Below are 20,931 nucleotides of genomic sequence, written 5' to 3'. Positions count from 1 at the left end.
GATGTGGATACATGAGTGTGTGAAGGTGCTTGAATGTGCTTCAGAGGAGGAGGGTGTGCTTTGGCAGAGTCTACACTGTTGACAACGGAGAGGCTTACAGTGACATAAGTTTCCCCAACATGTCCTCTAAATGCCACTTGTTTAGAAAGGATGGCAGTCTTTCTTGGCAGAGATGTGTTGAATGAATTAACTCGTGTGATTAAGGGATTTAATTCTGGCTTTCAACCACATTATCTTAAATCTAAACATGTTGTTTGAAGGATGACGCCACGTTGGCCTCTCCACTGGAGAATCTCCCCTAATCTCATTTGTTAATTTTGTATTAAGTAACATTTGGCTCAGGACTTTTCTGTTTGCATAATCTTTGGCAAAAATACAAGTATAATTAAATAAAATGTCTTCAGTATTATTATTTAGTATTAGTGCCTAGTATTTTCATATGGATTTCTAGATGGATCAGGTAAATAACCTTAATTAGTAACTTATATGTTATATGTAACTTCATAGTAACTATTAGGGATCAATATATTAGACAACCCCCAGGTATCCTATGTCTGTTGGCAGCCAAGTCACTTCTACCTGCGGTCAACAGCTCCCTCTGGCTGCCAGGAACTAACAGGATAGACCCCACCCCTACAATATTCAGCTCTACACCCCACAAAACAAACTCAACTCATTGGATAAAATTTGCTAATATAATTGCAAATAGTATAGATGCTACACATAGCTCTGTAGCTACACTATCAGGTGGGTATGTTGGGTAGATAAGACATAACATGCACTATCCAAATTCATTCAGAAATTTATTTAATAGGATAAACCCCTTGAGAGGAATCCTCTCGTTTTCAAGGGGGTCCTAAAACAAATAGTAACAATAACTCTAACACTGAATAAATATGTATGATTTGTCCCACCTACAAAGGTTGTATCATTTTGTTTAGTGTGTTATTTAATCACTCTTGCACCAGTTAAATGAAGATTCAGATCAGTGGCATATCTCATTTATTATTGAATAAAAATTGGACATGAACACGTGCAGACTAAAAACCAGTGTAACAAATTGACAACCCTAAAATGTTTTTTGAAATCAAGTCTGCATCCCCTGCTGTAAAAAAAGAAGAAAAAAACAAAGAAAAACTCATGTATATAACCTGTTTGCTTTTCTGAAACTGTACAAAACACAGCTTTAGCAACATACACCGTCCAAATAAAAACGGACAATGGAAACAAAAACCGCTTGCCTGCCAGTCCCTTTATGTGCAAACATTGATCTTTCCTGAATGATTTTTTTTTTTATTGTACATTTATTCATTCATTCAATCCTTCCACTGATCAGTTTGCTTTTATAAATCAAAGCGTTCACATTTGTCAGTGGATATCAACCCATCTTTACACTGTAAATAAGTTTCTTTTTCCCCCAAAGTCCATAACTTTACATGTAAAACCAAAAAACAAAAGGGTCAGCTAGAGGGCTGGTAGACATGTGTGGGAAGGAGTATCATGGGAAAATAAAGAAAATACTATAGATGGAGGAAACGATGACAGGCCCTGGACTGATGTCACTCTGCACTGACGCCTTCAATCCATCCACTACTGATCACACCTGACCAGAGGAGGGAGTGAAAGGCTCAACACTGGTAAACTTACAAACAGTCCACGTCGTGCTGGTAGTTACTGCTGCGGACTGGGTTCCTCAGACGCACACCTTCAAATCTAGTCTAACACAACATCAGACACCGCTGCCAAATATCAGCTTACAGGTGTGCTGCTGTGTAGATGAATCAAAGCAATGAATATTCTATCACCAAGACGTCTGAGCATGCAAAAGCTAAAGCTATGTGCAGGATTCAGGCAATTTCAACAGCGTTTCAGTAACTGCCTCGCATGTCAGGGCTTTTCATAAAAGGATTTTATTATTAGGACACAAATTAATGTTTCTACAAGTTTTTGTCATTTGGCTTAGGCCAACAAAATTCAAGGTTTGAGAGAATCGACATTCCTGTTAAATTATACTGCTCAATTTCAGGATGCATGTGAGGAACCCAGAAAGTCAACTAAATTGGTATTGAGGCTAGTAACTTACCCAAAATGAACTCAAACCTGGTGTGTTCTCTCTAACATGGCAGATGTGCAGCATTTGGCTCCGACAGCTGCTGCTGCTGCTGGGTCATTACGCCCCAGGACATGTCAGCAATGTCATCTGTCAATCAGCAGATATTTGGTTTACTTCCATATACATAAGTTAAAGCACAACTACTCAAACTTTCAAGACGTCTAGATGTGGTCGTGAACTTCATTTTACTAGACTGTATTAATCAGCTATCAGAGAACACACAAGGTTTGACTTTGTTTTGAGTGTACTGAAAATATTTCAGTGACCATCAGCCCCAGAGCTCGTCTGTCGGGGTGGTGTCTCAGCGCCGGTGACGGCTGTGTCCTGAGTGGCCACTACTGCTGTGGTGTTTGCTCTTGTGGCTACGCTCCCTCTCTCTGTCCCTTTCGTAAGACCGAGACCTCTCCCTGTCCCTCCTGTCTCCTCGATGGCCGCCTCCTCGCTCGTGTTTGTGTTTCTTTGTAGAGAGGTCAAAGGAGCCGCGGTCTCTATCTCTCTCCCGCTCCCTCTCTCTGTCCCGGTCCCTGTCTGATTTGACTGGAGTGCGGGACCTTGAACGAGAGCGCGAGCGCTTCCTCTTGTGACCGGATCCTCCGCCTCCACTGTTACTGTGGCGTCCGCTCGGCTTGGAGTCACTACCGCTGTGGTGGCCGGTCTTGGACTTGAGGTGGGGGAGGAGGGGTGAGGGCTGATGTCGCCGGGGGGAAGGGCTACGACTGGCAGAGCGGGAACGTGAGCGAGAGCTGTAGGTCCCTGAGCGACTGCGCCTGCTGTTGTAACTGTGGAAAAAAGGAAAAAGAGAAGATGCACATCCAGCTGTTAACAAACTGCTATTAGACTTAAAGCTAGAAGTCACACTCTGTAACAAGTTAGGACTTTAAACCAAAAAACTATGTGGTAAATTATCTTACTGTCTGCGCGGAGATCGAGATCTGGACCGCGAGCGTGTTCTTGATCGGGATCGACTTCCACTCCTGCTGTTCCTTCCTATCTTCACCTCTTTCCTTAACCTGGTGGGGAAAAGAAAAACAAACATTTGATTTATGGAGTCAAGGACACAAACATTTGTTGGCTCTTACTAAAAACAATGAGTCTACACAAAACGACAAGGAAAATAAGAATTACTGTTACTAAAATGTCCTCGAATTACAATCATTTCTTACCCGTTGTGGGGACTCTTATTGGCCTGAGTCCGGTTGTCTGGCTCCTTCTTAACTGGTTTAAGAGTCTGGGCATTTGGGGACTTCTCATCAACCTTGGCCACATTCGGGGAGCAGGGCTTTGACGCAGGAGAGAAGCCACCCAGTGTGGACAGTGCAGGGGTGCCGTCAGGATTAAGGCCTTTGGCCTTCAATTTAGCCTCGGCCAAGAACACCTTCCTCCGCTCTACCTCCTTCTCCAAATGATCATAATTAGGCTGGAGGGAAATTGAAAAGAACAAATCAAATAATCAGTTTAGAAAGACAACACAGAGTAGTGGTTGCTGAGAAAATGATGCATTATCACACTATTGACAACAGGTTTTTATAAATGTCAGTTTCTTTGATGATGTGCATAAATAGCTTTCTATACTACAGTGATTAATAACTTAGTGGACCAGTTTTGTTAAAGTACCTTCTTCCTGGTGTAAAGTTTCAGGGTGGTGATGCAGATGTCTTTAATCTCATCTTCACTGGCACCAAACAGCAGGTACCAATTAGGTCTGGATGGCAGCGGTATCTGAGGGGAAAAAGATGCACAAAGGGCTGTAACACTAAAAGGCGCTCCACTGTGAAGCTGTGACACTCGGGGTAAACAACACTTCCTCTTACCTGCAGTGCTCGAGCAGCGAGGTATATGCAGGCACAGGCGATAGTCTCAGCTTGGAACCTCACGAACACATTCGTCCTCAGGCTGTCATTCATGTAGTTCCTACAGAGGGAAAAAGAACATAGAAACAAAAACATAGCATCTTTTCTACACAAAACAACTTGTACCAGTACCGGCATCTTCAGGTTATTACTGCAGGTCCATTATCCACTTTCAAATTGAGACTTTTATCTTGTCATTAATTCTTGATGAATGAATGACTGGTCACTGATATACTGGGGAACTTAATGACCAACTGTGCGTGGACTGATCTTTAGCCCTGATATAGGTTAGCTACAAAGCCAAAGGTGGCACTTTTTTTTTTTTTTTTTTACTTAAAAGGAGTGCTGAAGTGAGATTTGCATTTTCATGTCAAGTTTAACTTTGTCCATTTCTCTCTGGGGCATCCATAGGAGCGCTGTATGTCACAGGTAAAGCATGAAGACACAAATGGGAAATAATCTACTGAAGACCTGCCGAGACCATCTTACCACAAACCACGACCCAAGAGTAACTACATTAGGGCGAATGATGATCAAGACGATGACACATGCCTTGTAAGGTGGGGAACATGCAGGCATACCGATGAACAGCGTTCATCTACAATGCAGTTGCCACTTCCAGATTGTTAGATCTGAGGGGGACAGGGAGGCACAGCATGTATGGTGGAAAGCATGACACTAGTTACTGGGAATCAGTTGCATGTTGGTGAAATCCAATGATCCACCACTAGTCTCATTCTGACAACTTTGTATGTTTAGTGTCTGGATTACAATAAATTTCTCATGCATAACCAGAACTTCCCAATTAAAAAGAAATGCCATCCAGCCCCGAGCTGAAACTGAACCCATAAGAGCATTGATTCTAGGTCTGCAACCCCATTCCAGTATGTGGCATTGAAACTGAACTAAAAGACATTAGGTGGCAATCTAGACCTCACTACTGAGGTTTACTGAGATTATGCGTCAGTGGGTTGTCAAGGACAATGGGTAAATGAGATTAGCCGTTGGGAGAGCATTAGGGAAGACAAAATGGCCAGGATGTGAATCAGGCAAGTACAGAGTGGTGTGAACATCTATGTCCGTAAGAAACATAGAAGTCAAAGGGACAAAAACATGTGTGACAACACAAACATGATAAAACCCCCCTGATACACTAACTCATTGATCCTACTCACATTATTAAGAGGAACTACAACCAGGCAAAAAAAAACAAAAAAAAAACTGAAACTAATCACAAAGCAGTGCAACCCTTCCACAGCAGTGACACTTCTGCATATGCATAGTGTCAATGAGTGTGCAAATTTCTACCCATTCACATTAAATGTACGGCTCCACTGGAAGTGTGCAAGCAACTGTTTAAAAACCTGCCACACAGGGATTACTTCCAGTCTACCCTGCCTTCAACAAATGACCAGACCTGCACCGTGGCTGGTCAGTCTATGCCAACGCTACTACAGATAACATGTGGCCGTCGGATTCTGACTGCTGCGTGGGCGAGACAGGTCCTTGGAGGCAAAACCTGAGAACTGGATCAGCCTGTAAGACAGACACATGTCTGGACACCACGTCAGTTGGGGACAGGACACAGTATGCTACTGTAAATATCAAAAAAATAGGCAGGTAAGCTGGTCAAAAAGTTATTCTGTTCTGGCTAAGTTTACCTCATTGCTAGATGCAAGTAAACTAGTAAAGTCAGAACATTAACGTATCTGTAGCTACTTGACAAAAATAGGTATTACAGTTGAAACCGTTGTAGTAGCAAGACCAAAAAATACAAATCCTTTTGGACACCCAAGAGAAAACAAGACGATGTTGGCTGTTGGGAAAGGCCCGCCCGCCCCCTTCAGTGAATCTCGGCATTGGGATTGGCTGTCTGGAGAGGGGCAGCCAGCCAATAGGGGAAGCTTCCTGAGGTCATGTGGTTGGAGGAGGCAGAGTTCAGAGGTTCTTTATGTGACTTACCAGCATGGACTACCCTTTAATCAAAGAGTAGAGAGAAAGGACAAAGTTAAACCGAGTTCTCTGGGCACCGAAAAATCAAAACAGACTTTATAGCAAAGCCATGTAAGGGCAGACAAGAGAGTGAGACACATAATAGGTTTGCAATAAAACTAATTGCTCCATCAGATATATAAAATAAAAAAAAGGAGGTGGAAGGGTTAAAAATGGAGTGAGGGAATGTCGCAGTCAGACCTGGGCAAAATGGATGTTGAATGGTTTTCAAATTTGTGCTTAAAAACACGCGTGGCACTTGATTACCACTTATCTGACAGGTGTTGTTTCCATATATGGGTGTGTCCCACGTTCCTGGCAGATAAATCAAGTGCTCTTCAAGTTACTCAACCTTTTTGAAACTCCTTCAACTTCATGTTTTAGCCCAGGTCTGGTGGCACTTCTTGTAGACATGACACAGGTTGCTGCTGTGGGGTATGGTCAGTGAAGAACCAGGAAGCAAACTTACCAGGCCGTCTGGACCAGCGTCTGGTTCTTTTCACATTCCAGGACTTGAAGGTACATGACGATGATCTGGAAAGGCAAAATGATTGCATATTAACGGACACAATCAGAGCCAGGCCTGACATTGTTCAGAGAAGTAAGGACGTGCGTCCTGTGTGGCTATGTCTGTATGAGGAAACAAACTTGAGGCTGCAGTAACTAAACAAGTGAAATGCTTTTAAGCGTGGTTTCAACTCACCTTATGTGGATGCTTGACATGCACACAGAATCCCAGCTCCTTCAGGACCCGACGTTCCGCTTTGATGACTTGATTTTTGGTATTTATGTAGTTCTGATCAAGTATCAATGAACTTGGAGTCCTAGTTTATAAAGGAATCAAAATCAAAAATAATGTTTCCCCCCTTTCGAAAATAAAAGTTATCAAGGAAAGTGCCCTTCTGTTTTCTTGCTCTTTGCTCTTTTTTCCCGTTTCAACCAACTAAAGCAACAGGTCTAACTGTTTGCATGCCTGACAGTTTGCTGGGGTTTGTGGACTCCTGTGGTTCCAGTGAAAGCTCATGGGATCGTTGGATAACTCTCAACCTCTATCACCCCGTGCCACAGCTTTGACAGAAATATCAACTTTTCATTGTCTATGTCACTTCCTCAATGTGGATTTTACAGTCTTCAAACTTCAACTGTAGACTCAAACTAAACGAAACACTTAACATCACCAACCACTAATTCCTGCTAAAGTACACTGAATTTTTCTTCCTTCAACAATCTGACAAGTAACCAAAACAATCTACAACTGCTGCTATTTTCAATGACAGTATATCAGAACTCAGAAAATTTCAGAGTGAATTTTTCTTTATCTGATGACTACAATTCAAGTTCTCTGCCAACAGAATACTGTACTAGCCTACAAAAGGTGCTGCGTAAACAAAGTATATTAATTAAAATGCTACACTGGCAAGGACTGAGAAATTCTATGTTAATAATAATAAAAAATAATGGTAAAAAACCACCGATACATAATTTAAGTTCACATGGATGTGTAAAACGTCACTACACTGCATTAGGTACCATTTAAGGTATACAATGCAAGAACAAAACACAGCTCGACTGAATAGTAAATCAGTGCTTAACCTTATCAGAACCTAATCAAATTTAAGATCCAAAGCTAAGTCTCTCTTAACACTGAAATTTATATATGAATGCTGTCATGCTACAAACGACATGCATTAGAGGAAAAAAACAAAACAAACAAAAAACAAAACACATTCCGAGGACCAAAGTGGTGTCTTTGCTAAAAATGATAATTTGCAGCCCAAATCCACGCCTACATTCTTCCTACCAGTGCATCACATTTATCATATTGATTCAAATAAACTACTTATCTTGCCAAACTACAAAGGTTACAATGCATGCACTGACCCTACACAAACAGATAGCCTGCATAGACCACAACTATCCAGTAATTTATCCTAACTTCAATGAATAAGGTGATATTTCTATAAAAGCCATGGGGAACAATTGGTGAATGGGGTGTTGCTCTTTAAGCACAAACAAAATGCATGGTGAGGAGCAGTCAGAGAAGAAAACTACATTACCCAAGGGTCCGCAGATTGACGGACAGATACCCAAAGCTTATGATTGAACCACAGGAGTCCTCAATGCACCCCGGGGGCCAAGGACCTTCGGCCAACCTGTCATCCCCGATCCCAGTGCCCCGCGGTGGCTCAGACCACGGGCGTCTCCCACAGGAGGGGGGGTGGGGTGGGCCTGGGGGAGGAGAGAGACCCCCTCGCATCATGGTTGTCATGCCGACTGCTTCATCTTTACGTACCATTCCACATCACCCAGGCTTTGGTAAATGTAGCTGGTCGCTGTTAGTTGGTTGCAAGGGAAAAAAGAAGCCAAGTTAATGCCAAGGTCTATAGCACTGACATGAACAGATTTGTATGAAGACAAAGGCACATAAAAAAGTAGTTGTGCCTTGTCTTACAATGTACTCCAATCAATTTTCAAAGTGAGTTTGTTGAGAAATCATTTTCAGTGTAATGTCAAACTCAGATGTCATATGTAGACAATTACACTTTTGAAACTACCAGTGAAGCGGAAACTGAAAAGTTTTAAGATGGTTTAGAGTACATGGGTAAACAGAAGAGCACTTTCACAGCAAAACAGATCAACATCATACAACATTGGATAAAAAACAAAAAAACAAATGCAATGCAACATGTTCCATGTAAAAAAAATCATAATTTGTTATTTCCAAATGAGATGGCTGATTTCAATATCAGTGCTTACTTTTTGCCTCTCATCTGCCGTAGATGGTGGAAAACATTGATGACGTCTCGTATTCGTCTCGGTGCTTCTTCGATCTTGGAGGCCAAGTTGATACAAGCCATGGCAACAATCTGTTAAGATAATCAAGGCAAGAAGATGGAAGGAGGGGTTCAACAACTGTGTTGTGGACAAAACTGTGGCAAGAGCTTTTACTTAAGTTATTGATTTTAGTTGATTATCATGATTATTACCATGATAGGTAATGTTCTCCATGTTAATCAGCGAGTGGCATTTAATTTTCTGTATAGGAATACTGATTGCCTGTGGTTTACTGCAGATACTCACAACATAACGTTGCTGAGATTAGTTTAGTTAAATGACACTGATCAGTCAACTAAAGAAAACGTTTCATAGCATGTTTACAAATAAGCGGGTGTTACACTATTAAAATATAGCTGTCTCAGTGTCGTCGTTGTTTTTTCGGTTTGCTCAACAGTGAGCTTCAACGTGCAGCTTCTTTTGTCTTCAAGGAGCTGAAGAACTGTGGTACACAATGTATCGACAATATGGCTGCCACAAACGCAACCATAACGTTATGCTATGTTAGCATAACGAGCAACCGGTGGCCTGACAATGAACCGTAAAACTGAACGGACTCACCTCAAAACTGTGCTTGACGAAGGACTTGGAGTAGAAAAAACGATGAAAGAGCACCTGTCCCGTTGCCATTGCCACCTGCAGACAGAAACAGAGACACACATTTTGACGTTTAGTGTTGTATAAGCTAAGCCTAACCTTGCACAATGGACCGCCGCCATTTTAATTCCACCACGCCAACGTCAAAGAGCTAAATTAGCATTAGCATCCGCTAAAAACCAGGCCGTGGTATGTTGAGAACTAGAAACAAACATCAATCTTAGCGCGTTGTGAATGAAAACACACACCGACGCGTATAATAACAATACTCTTAAGTTAACCATGCAAAGGGTTTAACCTGAGGTAGCCGAAGAAGGATGCCCGCCGACTGGATAAGTTCACATCCAAGAATGCGAAGGTCGGTCTCCGTGTTCAGGTCGAGGCCGTCGAGCATCGACGGCGTCGGTGAGAGCCTTTCCTCCGGTATGAGCGAGTTATCGATTGTAAGGTACACTTCCGAGTAGACTTTGTCACCAATAAGGATGCCATCGTTGTTTGTGGATGCGTTGGAAGATACAGAGAGAGGACCCGCGGCCATCGTCACCCTAGAAAACAGCAGTTACCAGTTACGGCTTTAGCTCAGCCTTGACGGAACGACGGCGCCGGGGCAGGGTGAGTAACAAAGTACGTGACGTCAGGAACCTGCTGACGCTCAACCGGCTGTGTGCACGTCCGCGGAGGTAAAATAGTCCATGCACAGAACAGGAAACTCCACAAATTTCTCTAAACTTTTCATAAAATGTCCTGGCAGTTGGCACATACACACAAAATGCACACTCTCATGGTTCATCAATGTTCACTGGTTTAACACCTCTTAATTTTGGTGAACAGGTTGCTCACAGTCCAAAGTTAATTAGCCTATAATATTAAAATACAGAGTTAATAATAGCCTACATGTTACTCATTAATTGTATGTAAATTGTTTTACTTTTGCAATAGCTAATTTAGGTAATGTAAAGGATAGTATAGGCTATAGGCTAAGTGTAATTGTCATAATATAAAACATTTTTTGACCTCTTATATCCTCCTGCCATAGAGAAAACATGATGTGTTACACTTTTCAATCTGTTTATTCAACAAATGACTGTAGGCTACAGATTTGCCGCTCATTGAATAGAATAGATTAGAATAGAATAGAATAGAATAGAATAGAATAGAATAGAATAAACTTTATTGTCCCACAGGGGAAATTTGTTGTGGACTGGAGTGCATGGTAAAGGCTGCCATAGACAAAAATACACAAGACAGTTTGAGACATACATGTACACTCATGACACACCCAGTAAAAGATTTTTTTTTTTTAATTCAAAATTTTTCCAGTTTATGGAGACAAGACAGAACATAAACCAAACACATGCCAGGTACATAGACAGGACAAAATCACACACAAAATAAAATGGGGGGGGGGTACATGATACTCCAAAACAATGTCCGGGGAAACACAAAAACTCAACGAGAATACGATACTGGAAGGACCAAATCTAATTCAAATATCTCCTAATAACATCCCATTGTCTACCAAGACCCCTATCAAAATCTTTCAGGAAACCGGCTGCTCTTTCCATGTTGAGGAGATCTAAGTATTCCTCCAGCCATACTTCCTTAGAAAAGCAGGCCGGCTTTCGCTCCTTCCAAATACAAAGGATCAACCTTTTGACTGTGAGGCAGCCCAGCGCCCATAGACGATTGATAATGGGGCAGGTTATATTGTCAGGCTTACAGCCCAAAATGCATACCATGGGAGACAGGGTAAAGGTGACATCAAGGATCTCTGTCATAATTGCATGCATCTCCGACCATAGGGTTTGGACCGCTGGACATTCCCATAAGAGATGTAATAATGATCCACGAAGGCCACAATTATGCCAGCACAAATCATCAACATTTTCCGACATCTTTGCTAGTCTTACAGGAGTCATATAGGCTCTGCATAAGATTTTATACTGAATAATCTTGTATCTTACACATTTAGACAAATGTATGCCGGAATTCCAAATAAAGGTCCACTGTGCAATTGACAGAGATAATTTAAGGTCACCCTCCCATGCCACTTGAGTGGGGATATACAATTTATAACAATCAGATGACAGAAATTTGTAAATACAGGAGACAGAACGTCTCGATCGAGTAGCTCTCGCAAAAACTTGGCAAGAGGCAGGCTCTGTCCCCTCAATGTGCTTTTTTTTCAAAATAGAAGATAACTGAGCATATGTCAAAAAGAACGTATCTGATAGGTGAAATCTTTCCTTCATCAATTCATAAGGTATAATCTTACCGTCATAAATCTGACCAATTGTATTAATGCCACTTGTCATCAATTGTTTACTACTGAGCGTGCCTCTTCCAGACAAAAGAGCAGGATTATTCCAAATAGGACACGAGGGGAAACATAGTCCATTATTAATATTAAACCTTTTGTGTAAAATTCTAACAATGGAGCATGAGAAATTGATAATACAATTATCCAAAGCAATAGGAGGTTTGGGGTGGTACCATAAGGAAGCTAAGGATCTATCTTTATATTTAGCTATTAAAGATTCCTCGAGCTGTTCCCAGCTGCCTGCCTGATAGAGATCCTTATATGCCCATGAAAGTGGATACCTTGCGTTAAATGAGATATAGTAATTAAATAAATCTGGAACACCTAGTCCACCTTTAGATCTGGGAATGCATAGCTTTTGATATGAGATTCTGGGTTTATTGTCACACCATAAAAACTTAATGAAAAGGTGACGTATTTCTTTAAACCAAGAATCAGGGAATTTAAGAGGGATATAAGAGATTATATATGTAAGTCTAGGCACTTTACTGGGTGACTCACACCCAGTAAAAGATTTAAAAAGAAAAACAAACAGACAAACAGAACATCAGTTATTAGGTTACACACTTCCCAGGAAAAAAATTAAATAATAATAATAAAAATAAAAAATAAAACAAGGACCACTACTTATGTGTCCTTTTGCCCCCTTAAGCATCACTCCTGTTGTCATTTCTCATCATCTCATAATATATTGTGGTATCTCATTGTCGTGGTCATCGTTGCTTCTCAGACATCACTTAAAGGAGAAGGAGGAAGTGACTGACTCACCACCATCGGTTACTGTGACGTATTTACGGGAAAGTCCAGACTTCTCACCACTACCACTGGAACATATCCATCCGCCATTTAAAAAAGGGGTTAATAACAATGATAATTAACACAATTATTATGGAATTAAATTAAGGGCTTATACTAGCAAGACAGTTGATATTTGCTAAAAAATAAAAATAAAAATGAATCAACATTTGTATTCCTAATTTAAGTCAGAAATATATTAACTCTCTATTAGCTATGTCTCTAATTAATAATTTCTACACACAAAAAGCCAGGACGGGTCAGCAAATCAAAATAACTGAAGGCAAATTTTGAACTTAATTTTAAGATTGTTGCTTCTATTATGCCAAAGAATTTGCCGCTCCATGTGAACAGATAAGCCAGCACAGGGAACATTGTGTTCAGCCCTGAGAACATGCAGCCTGAAGCCCTGCAGTGACTACAAACAGACAGCAGAGAGAACCAGAGACCCATCAGTTTGAGTTTCACCACCCCAAGTGAAGCTGTGTGTTTCCTGGGCTCAGTGAACTCAGAGAGGACTCACACACTGACCTTGTACCAAATTCCCACCAACAAGACCTGATGCTGCAATGCAGTTAACTGCAATGTCTGGCTATACAGCTTTACTGCCAATAAGTGATTCGTGGGGCTTATGCTGCTGCAGTGTGAATGTTGTAGCCTAATGTATGTGTACATTTAGGCTATACATTTTACTGCTCCTGTTGGTTTGTCGTCAACAAGAGAGCAACTATCCTGAATGCTGCATATTTCAATGCAAGTCATTTGTAACTTGCTGCACCACATATAGCCAACTGGCTCTAATCACAAGGTCTCTTCTTGAACATGGGCCTTGTCAAAATTCTGGTAAAACAAGGTAATAGCCTATATGATAATATTTCGCAAAAAAAAAGTTAAGTCAATATTGTTAATTTGTTTGTCTATCTTGTTTTCTGGCCTATTAATCATCACATGAACCTTCATGTTTACAGTATTTTGTCATCTATCGGACTGGTTTACAGGAAACCTGGGGCCAGGTAAGTTTCCAGTGACAGGAGCTCTGGTTCTCGTCTGGGTCTGCAGGAAAATATGGCGATGTTGTCACGTTTGCAAAACTCACAGAGGTGAGGAAATGAGGGTGTCAGTAGAAACCCAAGAGCAAATTATTGCTCTGCAACCCACTCACAGTTTAATCCCACCATGGTTGGTTATTTCCTGAGGTCATGTATTTGCATGTGTGTGTGCCTGTGTGTGTCTGCAGCTTTTATAAGCAACAGCTGTAATCATGCAAACATAGCATGGAGGTCCACTTTCATAAACTGTTTGAGGCTCTATGTGGCATGTAAGGGACACACACGCACGCACACAGATTTCAGTTTTACTAATACAACACATAAGGTGGCGGACTGAGGTCTCATTGTCCCTGTCATAAACCCACACCTACAAGCAGCACCTCTGGCCCCTGCACTTACGCAGTTACCACAGCGACAAGAATGCTGAGCATTCTTTCTCCGGTTGCCTGGGTGACACCAGTTATAGGGTGTGGGAGGGCTCACGGGACGGCAGAATTCCGGAACGACCATAACCACGCAGGAGAGAGGCGTTCAGGGACGCCCAGTGACGAACAAGGGGTTTAGTTATACACACACACACGCCACTCCCTGTAGCGTGTGTGTGTTTACGAGCAACTTGCACAGATTCCCCAGGGACACGTGTGCATGCCTGCCCTGCTATGATAATTACTGCGAAGAGATCACACTCCAAATGTGTGCGCATGGCATGCACGTATGAATGTTTGTGTGTATGTTGGGGCGGGAGCGTGGGGTGGGGGGGTATTTACCAAGAGGGAGTAAATCTGAATGTGTAAGCAATCAAAAGCCAATATAATCTTTGTCTTTGTGCTGTGTGTGACTGTTAACGCACATATCAAGATGTATAAAGTGTTTCAATGAGTTGTATGTATTCATGCCAGATCTCTGCCTTAAGGCTCTTTCTCAAACATACACACACACACGCACACAAACCAGGAAGGACAGCAGGTCAAGGGGCTACAAAGCAAGGGCATGAGCAAAGGAAAAAAAGCCACAGTGAAAGAGCAGAGGGGAGTAGAAAAGGGAGAGCTGACTGGATCAAAAATAAAGTGAAGGCACAGATAGCTGAGGAGGAGAGGCTGAAAGGGAATTGCTTTTTAGCAACAGGGTCGGAGGGGTTGAATACCAAAAGAAGGCCAAAGAGATTAAAAGAATATTGACACAAAGACAGATTTATGTGCATGTGTGAGCCAGAGATACAGCGAGACAGAGAGCGGGGTGTTTGTGTTTTGAGGGAGACACTGTGTGTGTGTATTGTGGGATGGAGCAGAAGCAGGGACAGTGTGTTAACACCTCCCTGCCTGGCACAGAGAGAGGTTATCTCTTCAAATACACAGCAGACACGCAGGTCACGATGGGAAGGAAGTGTAATGGGGCATAAAAGGAAAGGTCAAAGGTCAAGGGTGCCTCTGCAGGGAGAATATGAGCAGTTGTTAAAAGGCTTTGGAGGAGATCCCCTTTGCACAGTAGACACTTTGATTCATCAAAGCAGAGAAAGAACAGATCTAAATATTTTAAGAGGAAAAGTTAGCAGCTCCATCTCTGAAACATTTCAGAAGACTTTGACACATGACCATCTGAAGGAAGGTTTGACATTTATGTGCATCTGTTGCAGAACAGCCAATAGGAGCGCTCTTTCTCTTCTTATGCTGGAAGGTGCAAAATGGATTTTTTTTTGCCCAATAGATGCCAAAAATATTACTGCCCACCACAGATCTGACAATGGCGTCATTCCTTTGAGTGTCTGAGTAAGTGTGAGTCAGTGTGATCGGTGTGATGTCAGTGAACCAGCACTGTTACAACAGAGCCCTGGAACTGACTCACCGGAATGAAATGCAGACATCCTTAAAGTTATTAATTCCACCTGTGCCTTTCCTGCTTTGATAAGTCAAAATGGCCACTGTCTGAAAGAAAAACATAATCTTCCCTCAAGGTCCTCTTACTTTATTTTTTTGTTTTGCTGCTTTGTAAGTCAAGATTTGATTTGTTAAGCTCAACCTTTACACAAAAAAACAAAAAAAGAAGCCATCAGAATAATAGGAAGTTCAAACATACAGTTCCACGAAAACGGAGCAAACTCTACTTGTTGACGAAGACCGTGTGATCTGGTCAAAAGATTGTTTTGTCAGCTGCTGTTCCATGAGGAAAATGATCTTTCAAGGTTACAGTTACGACTTATTATTGTTGAACAATCACAGGGCTTGATGGAATAACTCGCTTGTACTAGCATTGACATTTTTTAAAACAATAACCACCGCTAGACCGGGACGTACCATCTCATTGTGAATCACATACAGTAGGCATTCTTGCAAGTAATGTCTTCCTATTTCACACATGTGGACACACGCACGCACACCACATTGTGATGTGTTTGCCACACAATCGACGTCCTTCACTTGACTTCACCGTGATTACAAAAAAGTGAGCGATGGTGGTGTCAGGACAGAAACAATCATTCACAGGAGACACGTGCGTACACACGGCCAAGTGTCAGGCAATGAGTAAACACACACAAGGCCACACACTCAAACACAGGAAGTCAGCTGCAAATTAAATACAACCTGTGTTACAAAATCACTTCAAGGGGAGATCTTTTGTTTTTTTAATAAAGGAGCAATTAAGAACGATCTAAAGTCAACTCTCAATTATAAGCATCTGACATTTCCGTATTAGTATCTTTCATTAGGGAATCTTACAAAGCCAACTTCATCAAATAAATTAAAAACTATTAAAGTCTTTAATATGAATACATGTTTGCCAATTAAGAAGAAAAAACATGAATGAGTTTGTTTAGTGTGATGGGAAATTTTCCATTTATCCATCTGACAAAGACAGAGGAGGAAGAAAATTAGGTTTTAATGGGACAAGATGTTCATTGTTCTCTATTTCAGAGTGTCCTTTCTGCACAGACTTGGGGGGTTTTAGCAGATAAACCATATGTGTGTGTTTTGGCAAACAGAGGGAACGTTGGCAGGATAAAATCATTATCATCCCACCGATGCTGTAGGAGCGACGTTGCACATGCATTGTCTCGCAGGCGGATTGGAGGAGAGGACACAGGGAAGTCAAACCAAAAAGCTTTCCATGTGTGCCAGGGAGTGGGGAAATTAGTCCCATGCCACACACACACACACACACACACACACAGAAAAAACACACACACATGTTTCACGCATTTCTCCCATCATGCCAATTCATCCCAAATGCAGAGGGAGAGGAAGAGAGGGAGGGAGGGATGGAAAGACCTTGCATGGAGTGAATGATGTCAATAACACACAATGCCTGAGGGGAGAGGGTTGGGTAATTGTTTTGTGTGTATGTGTGTGTGTGTGTGTGTGTGTGTGTATATCTGGGGGTGCTTGCCTTACAGTTTCTTTTGTGTTTGTCTGCCTTTTGTTTGTGTCCGCGGGTGGCAAGGGACATGCTGTCATGCTCCTTCAGCCCTGCCCTTGTGACAGGCTGTGTGTGTTTGCATGTATCTGCGTGCACACCGCCTGCGTGCGTGCGTATGGTTTGTGCGTGCGGGGGTGTTTGTCTGTGAAATGCTGTGCGTGCCAGTGAGACTGCGTGAGTCGGGCTGTGAGAAAACAAGTGCATGTCTGTCGGAGAGTGTGTGCCCTGGGAGTTTTACTGTAGTAGGAACAGGACTCAGCAGTTGTGTGTTGTGTATCCAGTTGTGTGTGAATGTGTGTGTTTATATGAGCCAAGCAGTTAGAGGGATTTTTTGGCAAAAGTGGATGTGTTATTAAATGTCAAATCAAGAATAAAAACACTATTACAATCATGTGATTATTATTATAACACCATTTGGGAACAACACTGAACTGATGTTTTTTATTTTCACAGTCGCTCCTTCATCCCCATCACTAAACTGACCTTACGTTTGACTTCACTAACTGTGCTGCTGCCTGTTTTCAGTTTGGGCAGTGTCCCCCCTCGCTGCTTTTCTCCCCCAAATAGCCCACCACCATTCCAGGACTCCACACTCCTCCCTGTTCCTCCTCCATCTGTGCCCCGGCCTCTGTCTTTGTTAGTGCGGGCAGGGGAGTGCCGGAGTGTGTTTGGGGTGGTTGAACGGCGAGTAAGAATCACCGGGGCTTGACTATGGAGATGGAAATGCTTCGTCCCCGGGGGTGTATCTCTCTCCATGGTTTTTGGAGGAGACCTGGTGGAGCCGTGATGAGACGCTGGGGAGCGCGGCCCAGCCAGCTCCTCCTGAGCTTTACACAGAGCAGCAGTCAGCTCCTCCCTCTCCTCACACTCCCTGCTCACTGTCTCCTGAAGCAGCGCCACCTAGAGGGTGAGAAGGGAGAGACAGAGAGAGAAGTATAAGCAGTGAAGACACAATAAATTTGTCTCAAAATAAAATCAGAACTTCATATATTTTATCTACAGAAATGAACGTTTTGGGAAATGTGCTGATTATAAGAAAGTTAAGATTGTGTTTCGTAAAGAGCTGGAGCCACAATGAAGCTAGCCTGGCTCTACCATGGTCGATAAAGCTGACTTATTTATACTGTGTATCTTTTTTGTTTAACCCCTCCATGTAAAAATGTATGTAACATGTAAACAACTATATGTTGTAAAAGTTCTGCACCACAACTAGTGACATTATTTGGCAAATGAGGAAAAAAGGATTTAAAAGTGCCCCGTGGAGTTTTGTAAAGAAACCTCTCTCAGACAGGTTGAATGCATTTGCTTCTTTTGAAAAATATCTGCAAAGCTATTCTAAAAAACATTTCTAAACCTGCTTTGTCTATAAATAAATCCATGTTTCCCAGAAAGCACTCTTTTGGCACATACTGCCACTTTGCACATCAATCAATAGATCAGCATATGTTCTCCTATTGGTGGTAAATGTGCAGGTGTGGATCACATATGGTTGCATGAACATCTTTGTGACTCCAGGCCCATGCAAGAAGAGACAAACAGAAAAGGGAGCCATAAACATTTTAGTTTGAAAGCTCAACAGGGGCACTTTTAAAGCTTTGACGTGAATGTGCGAGGCCGAGGCAATGTCTGAGACAGAGAAGGAAAGTGAAAGAGGCAGAGAAACAAAGGAGAGAATCATTTACACTTCAATCAGAAACTCTCATTGGCCGTGGATGCAGAAGAAACACTGTGAAAATTGCGAGCAGCTCAGTGACACTGTCAAAGAGACTTGGTCAACAAGACCCACACAAGCACCTTAACACTGTCACAGCAAGCAAAGTATTAATAGCACGTAGTAGTAGCTTGCACTTTGAAAGCAAAAAAATACAAAGATGTCATATTCCCCCATTACTGTAAAGAACCAGCATTAAGGGGCGGTGTTTAGCTCAGTTGGTAGAGCACCCGCCCCATGTGTAGAGGCTATAGTCCTCGCTGCAGGCGGCCCCGGTTCGAGTCCTGTGTTGGACGGCCCTATCCTGCATGTCATTCCCCCCATCTCTGCCTCCCATTTCCTGTCACACTCTCAACTGTCCTATCGAATAAAAAGGCATGAAAAGCCAAAAAATATACTTAAAAAAAGAAAGAACCAGCATTAAAAACACACATGGAACTTGAGATCAATTTATGATACATTGTTTATCTTCAAGTCTGCTGAAAAATAAACCCCCTTCCTCTAAATCAAGTCTGATTAAAATGAACTCTCTTGCTATGCAACAGCCTGACAGAAATAGGAAGAAACAGCAAAAGCTGCTCACTTCATGCCTTGAGCCCAGACTTTAAAAATAAATAGCTGCTCTCGCAAAAGGCCTTTCATAGCATTCTCATGACTTTACACGCATTTCCTACCAATATGGCACATGGCCATAAATACTGCTCACTGGCTCATTTAATTACAGACACATGCCATTTGAATGGTTTACATCATTACGACCATCTGCTGTTTGATAACAGACACGTGTTATATGCATCCCAAAATGTTCCGGCGACAAACTTTAATACTACAATTTAACAAATGCTTTAGAAGAGATTTGGGCACATTCCTGTTGGCAGTCTGCACAGGCTCCAAATGCAATTTACACTGCACAGATAATAAGTCACTGGCGCACACATTTGGCACATAAAGTCCATTTGATAATTACAGAATAATGGTGAACAATAAAATATAGTTACAGAGAAATGCCAGCTATGCAGTAATATCTATCTACAGTTTACTAACATTAGCACTAGTGGTAAAACTCAGTGTATTAAATTGATGTATAATGTGTTACATAGACTTCCTTTAAAATAGTCCATCTGCATTGTAAACAAGTGACCAAGTGAATTTGTAACAGTTTTCACCAAGACAGAGATTCAGTACATCTCAAACGTTACAATAATGAGAGTATATGGTGTTTGTCAGACTCAGGTGATTAACCATGATAACTGTGATAATCAGTAAGTTGTTTTTTAACACTCTCATTAGCCACAGTAGCGTAACTGAAGTTGAAGGCTCCAGTTTCAGCAGTATTTTGGTCCTGGTCTGATGTGTTAGGCTGCGTGAACAGCTCTAGTTTGCTGGCACGCAGAATGATTATATGAATTTGAATTTGAATTTATATTTATTAACGTGTCGTGCACCAATTAAGGCGCCCAGCCTATAAGGGCTTACAAGACACATCATCATCACATCCAGACACCAAACAAAATAATCAGAGCACAGACAAAACCAAACAAAAACAAAGACAGAAACCACATGGAGTTCACATAAATAACTCACCTCTTCTTTTTGACCAAGCACTTCTCATGAAAGTAGCTATAGTAAAGACGTCTTTTCTGAAGAACCATTCCAACTTTACCTCATCATCAACCCAAAACAACTCCGGTTTCACATTTTGCATTTTCTGAAACAAAAACTGCCTGGCTTCGTCATATAACGGACAATGAAACTATATGTTAAGGGATGAGCCAATACATATGTTTCCTTTATGGGAATGTGTGTGTGTGTGTGTGTGTGTGCATTTGAAGGTGATGTATGCACAACATCCCTCTTGTGCCAGGTGTTAAACACTATACACGTTATGTGTCAGAAGACAACTTGACTTGTGAGTGTGTGTGTGGTTGGAGGAAATCCCCAACAATGCAGGATGCGTTGCAAATGGGTGTATTGCCTACGCTTTTAATGCTCTACGATTTGTGCATGGGTTTCTCAGTATGCGTCTGTAATTGTCAACATATGTGTATGGTTTAATAAGTCCCTATATGTCACTATATCCATGTTCCAGTTGCAGTGTGTCACGCAATTACTGTATGTATGCAATTATTGTGAGAGAGTGTGGGACAGTCTGCACATGTGCTCGGCCACTTTCTTTGTGAGCGTGTAGGAAAGACTTGGAGAGTGAGTCTCCTTCCTGCCTGTTTATATGCAGGCATGTGTTAGATCCTGTGCATATG

The 20,931-nt window shown here is 41.8% G+C and overlaps 2 protein-coding genes across 5 annotated transcripts in view; both read right to left on the bottom strand.

The window, feature by feature from the left end:
- Positions 1 to 985: 985 nt before the first annotated feature.
- ccnl1a (cyclin L1a) lies at positions 986 to 9,974 on the bottom strand. 3 transcript variants are annotated; one of them, XM_085795313.1, is made up of 11 exons: positions 9,686 to 9,974; positions 9,352 to 9,426; positions 8,713 to 8,822; positions 8,013 to 8,288; positions 6,659 to 6,779; positions 6,425 to 6,489; positions 3,925 to 4,024; positions 3,728 to 3,832; positions 3,277 to 3,530; positions 3,025 to 3,123; positions 986 to 2,892 (listed from the first exon to the last, which is right to left on the bottom strand). In XM_085795313.1, exons 4-11 carry the CDS (start codon positions 8,249 to 8,251, stop codon positions 2,415 to 2,417), a joined length of 1,461 nt encoding a protein of 486 aa, XP_085651439.1. In that variant the 5' UTR covers positions 8,252 to 8,288; positions 8,713 to 8,822; positions 9,352 to 9,426; positions 9,686 to 9,974; the 3' UTR covers positions 986 to 2,414. The 3 variants fall into 3 exon arrangements, with proteins under 3 accessions (XP_085651439.1, XP_085651440.1, XP_085651438.1); XM_085795314.1 differs by having other exon boundaries at positions 8,109 to 8,288; XM_085795312.1 differs by lacking the exon at positions 8,013 to 8,288.
- Positions 9,975 to 16,488: 6,514 nt separating this feature from the next.
- Positions 16,489 to 20,931, bottom strand: part of lekr1 (Leucine-, glutamate- and lysine-rich protein 1) — a 77,020-nt gene continuing 72,577 nt past the window's right edge. The window contains exon 12 of one of the 2 annotated variants that reach the window (XM_085795309.1): positions 16,489 to 17,862. In XM_085795309.1, coding sequence (XP_085651435.1) covers positions 17,410 to 17,862 — 453 coding nt within the window. In that variant the 3' untranslated portion in view covers positions 16,489 to 17,409. The remainder of the gene's footprint in view (positions 17,863 to 20,931) is intronic. The other variant, XM_085795310.1, reaches the window with a different exon arrangement.

The sequence above is a fragment of the Trachurus japonicus genome, chromosome 13, assembly GCF_045865225.1.
Source record: "Trachurus japonicus isolate A0001 chromosome 13, Traja_1.0".
Lineage (NCBI taxonomy): Eukaryota > Metazoa > Chordata > Actinopteri > Carangiformes > Carangidae > Trachurus > Trachurus japonicus.
Note: the sequence above shows the minus strand (reverse complement) of the source record. Positions and strands in the feature narration are given on the sequence as shown.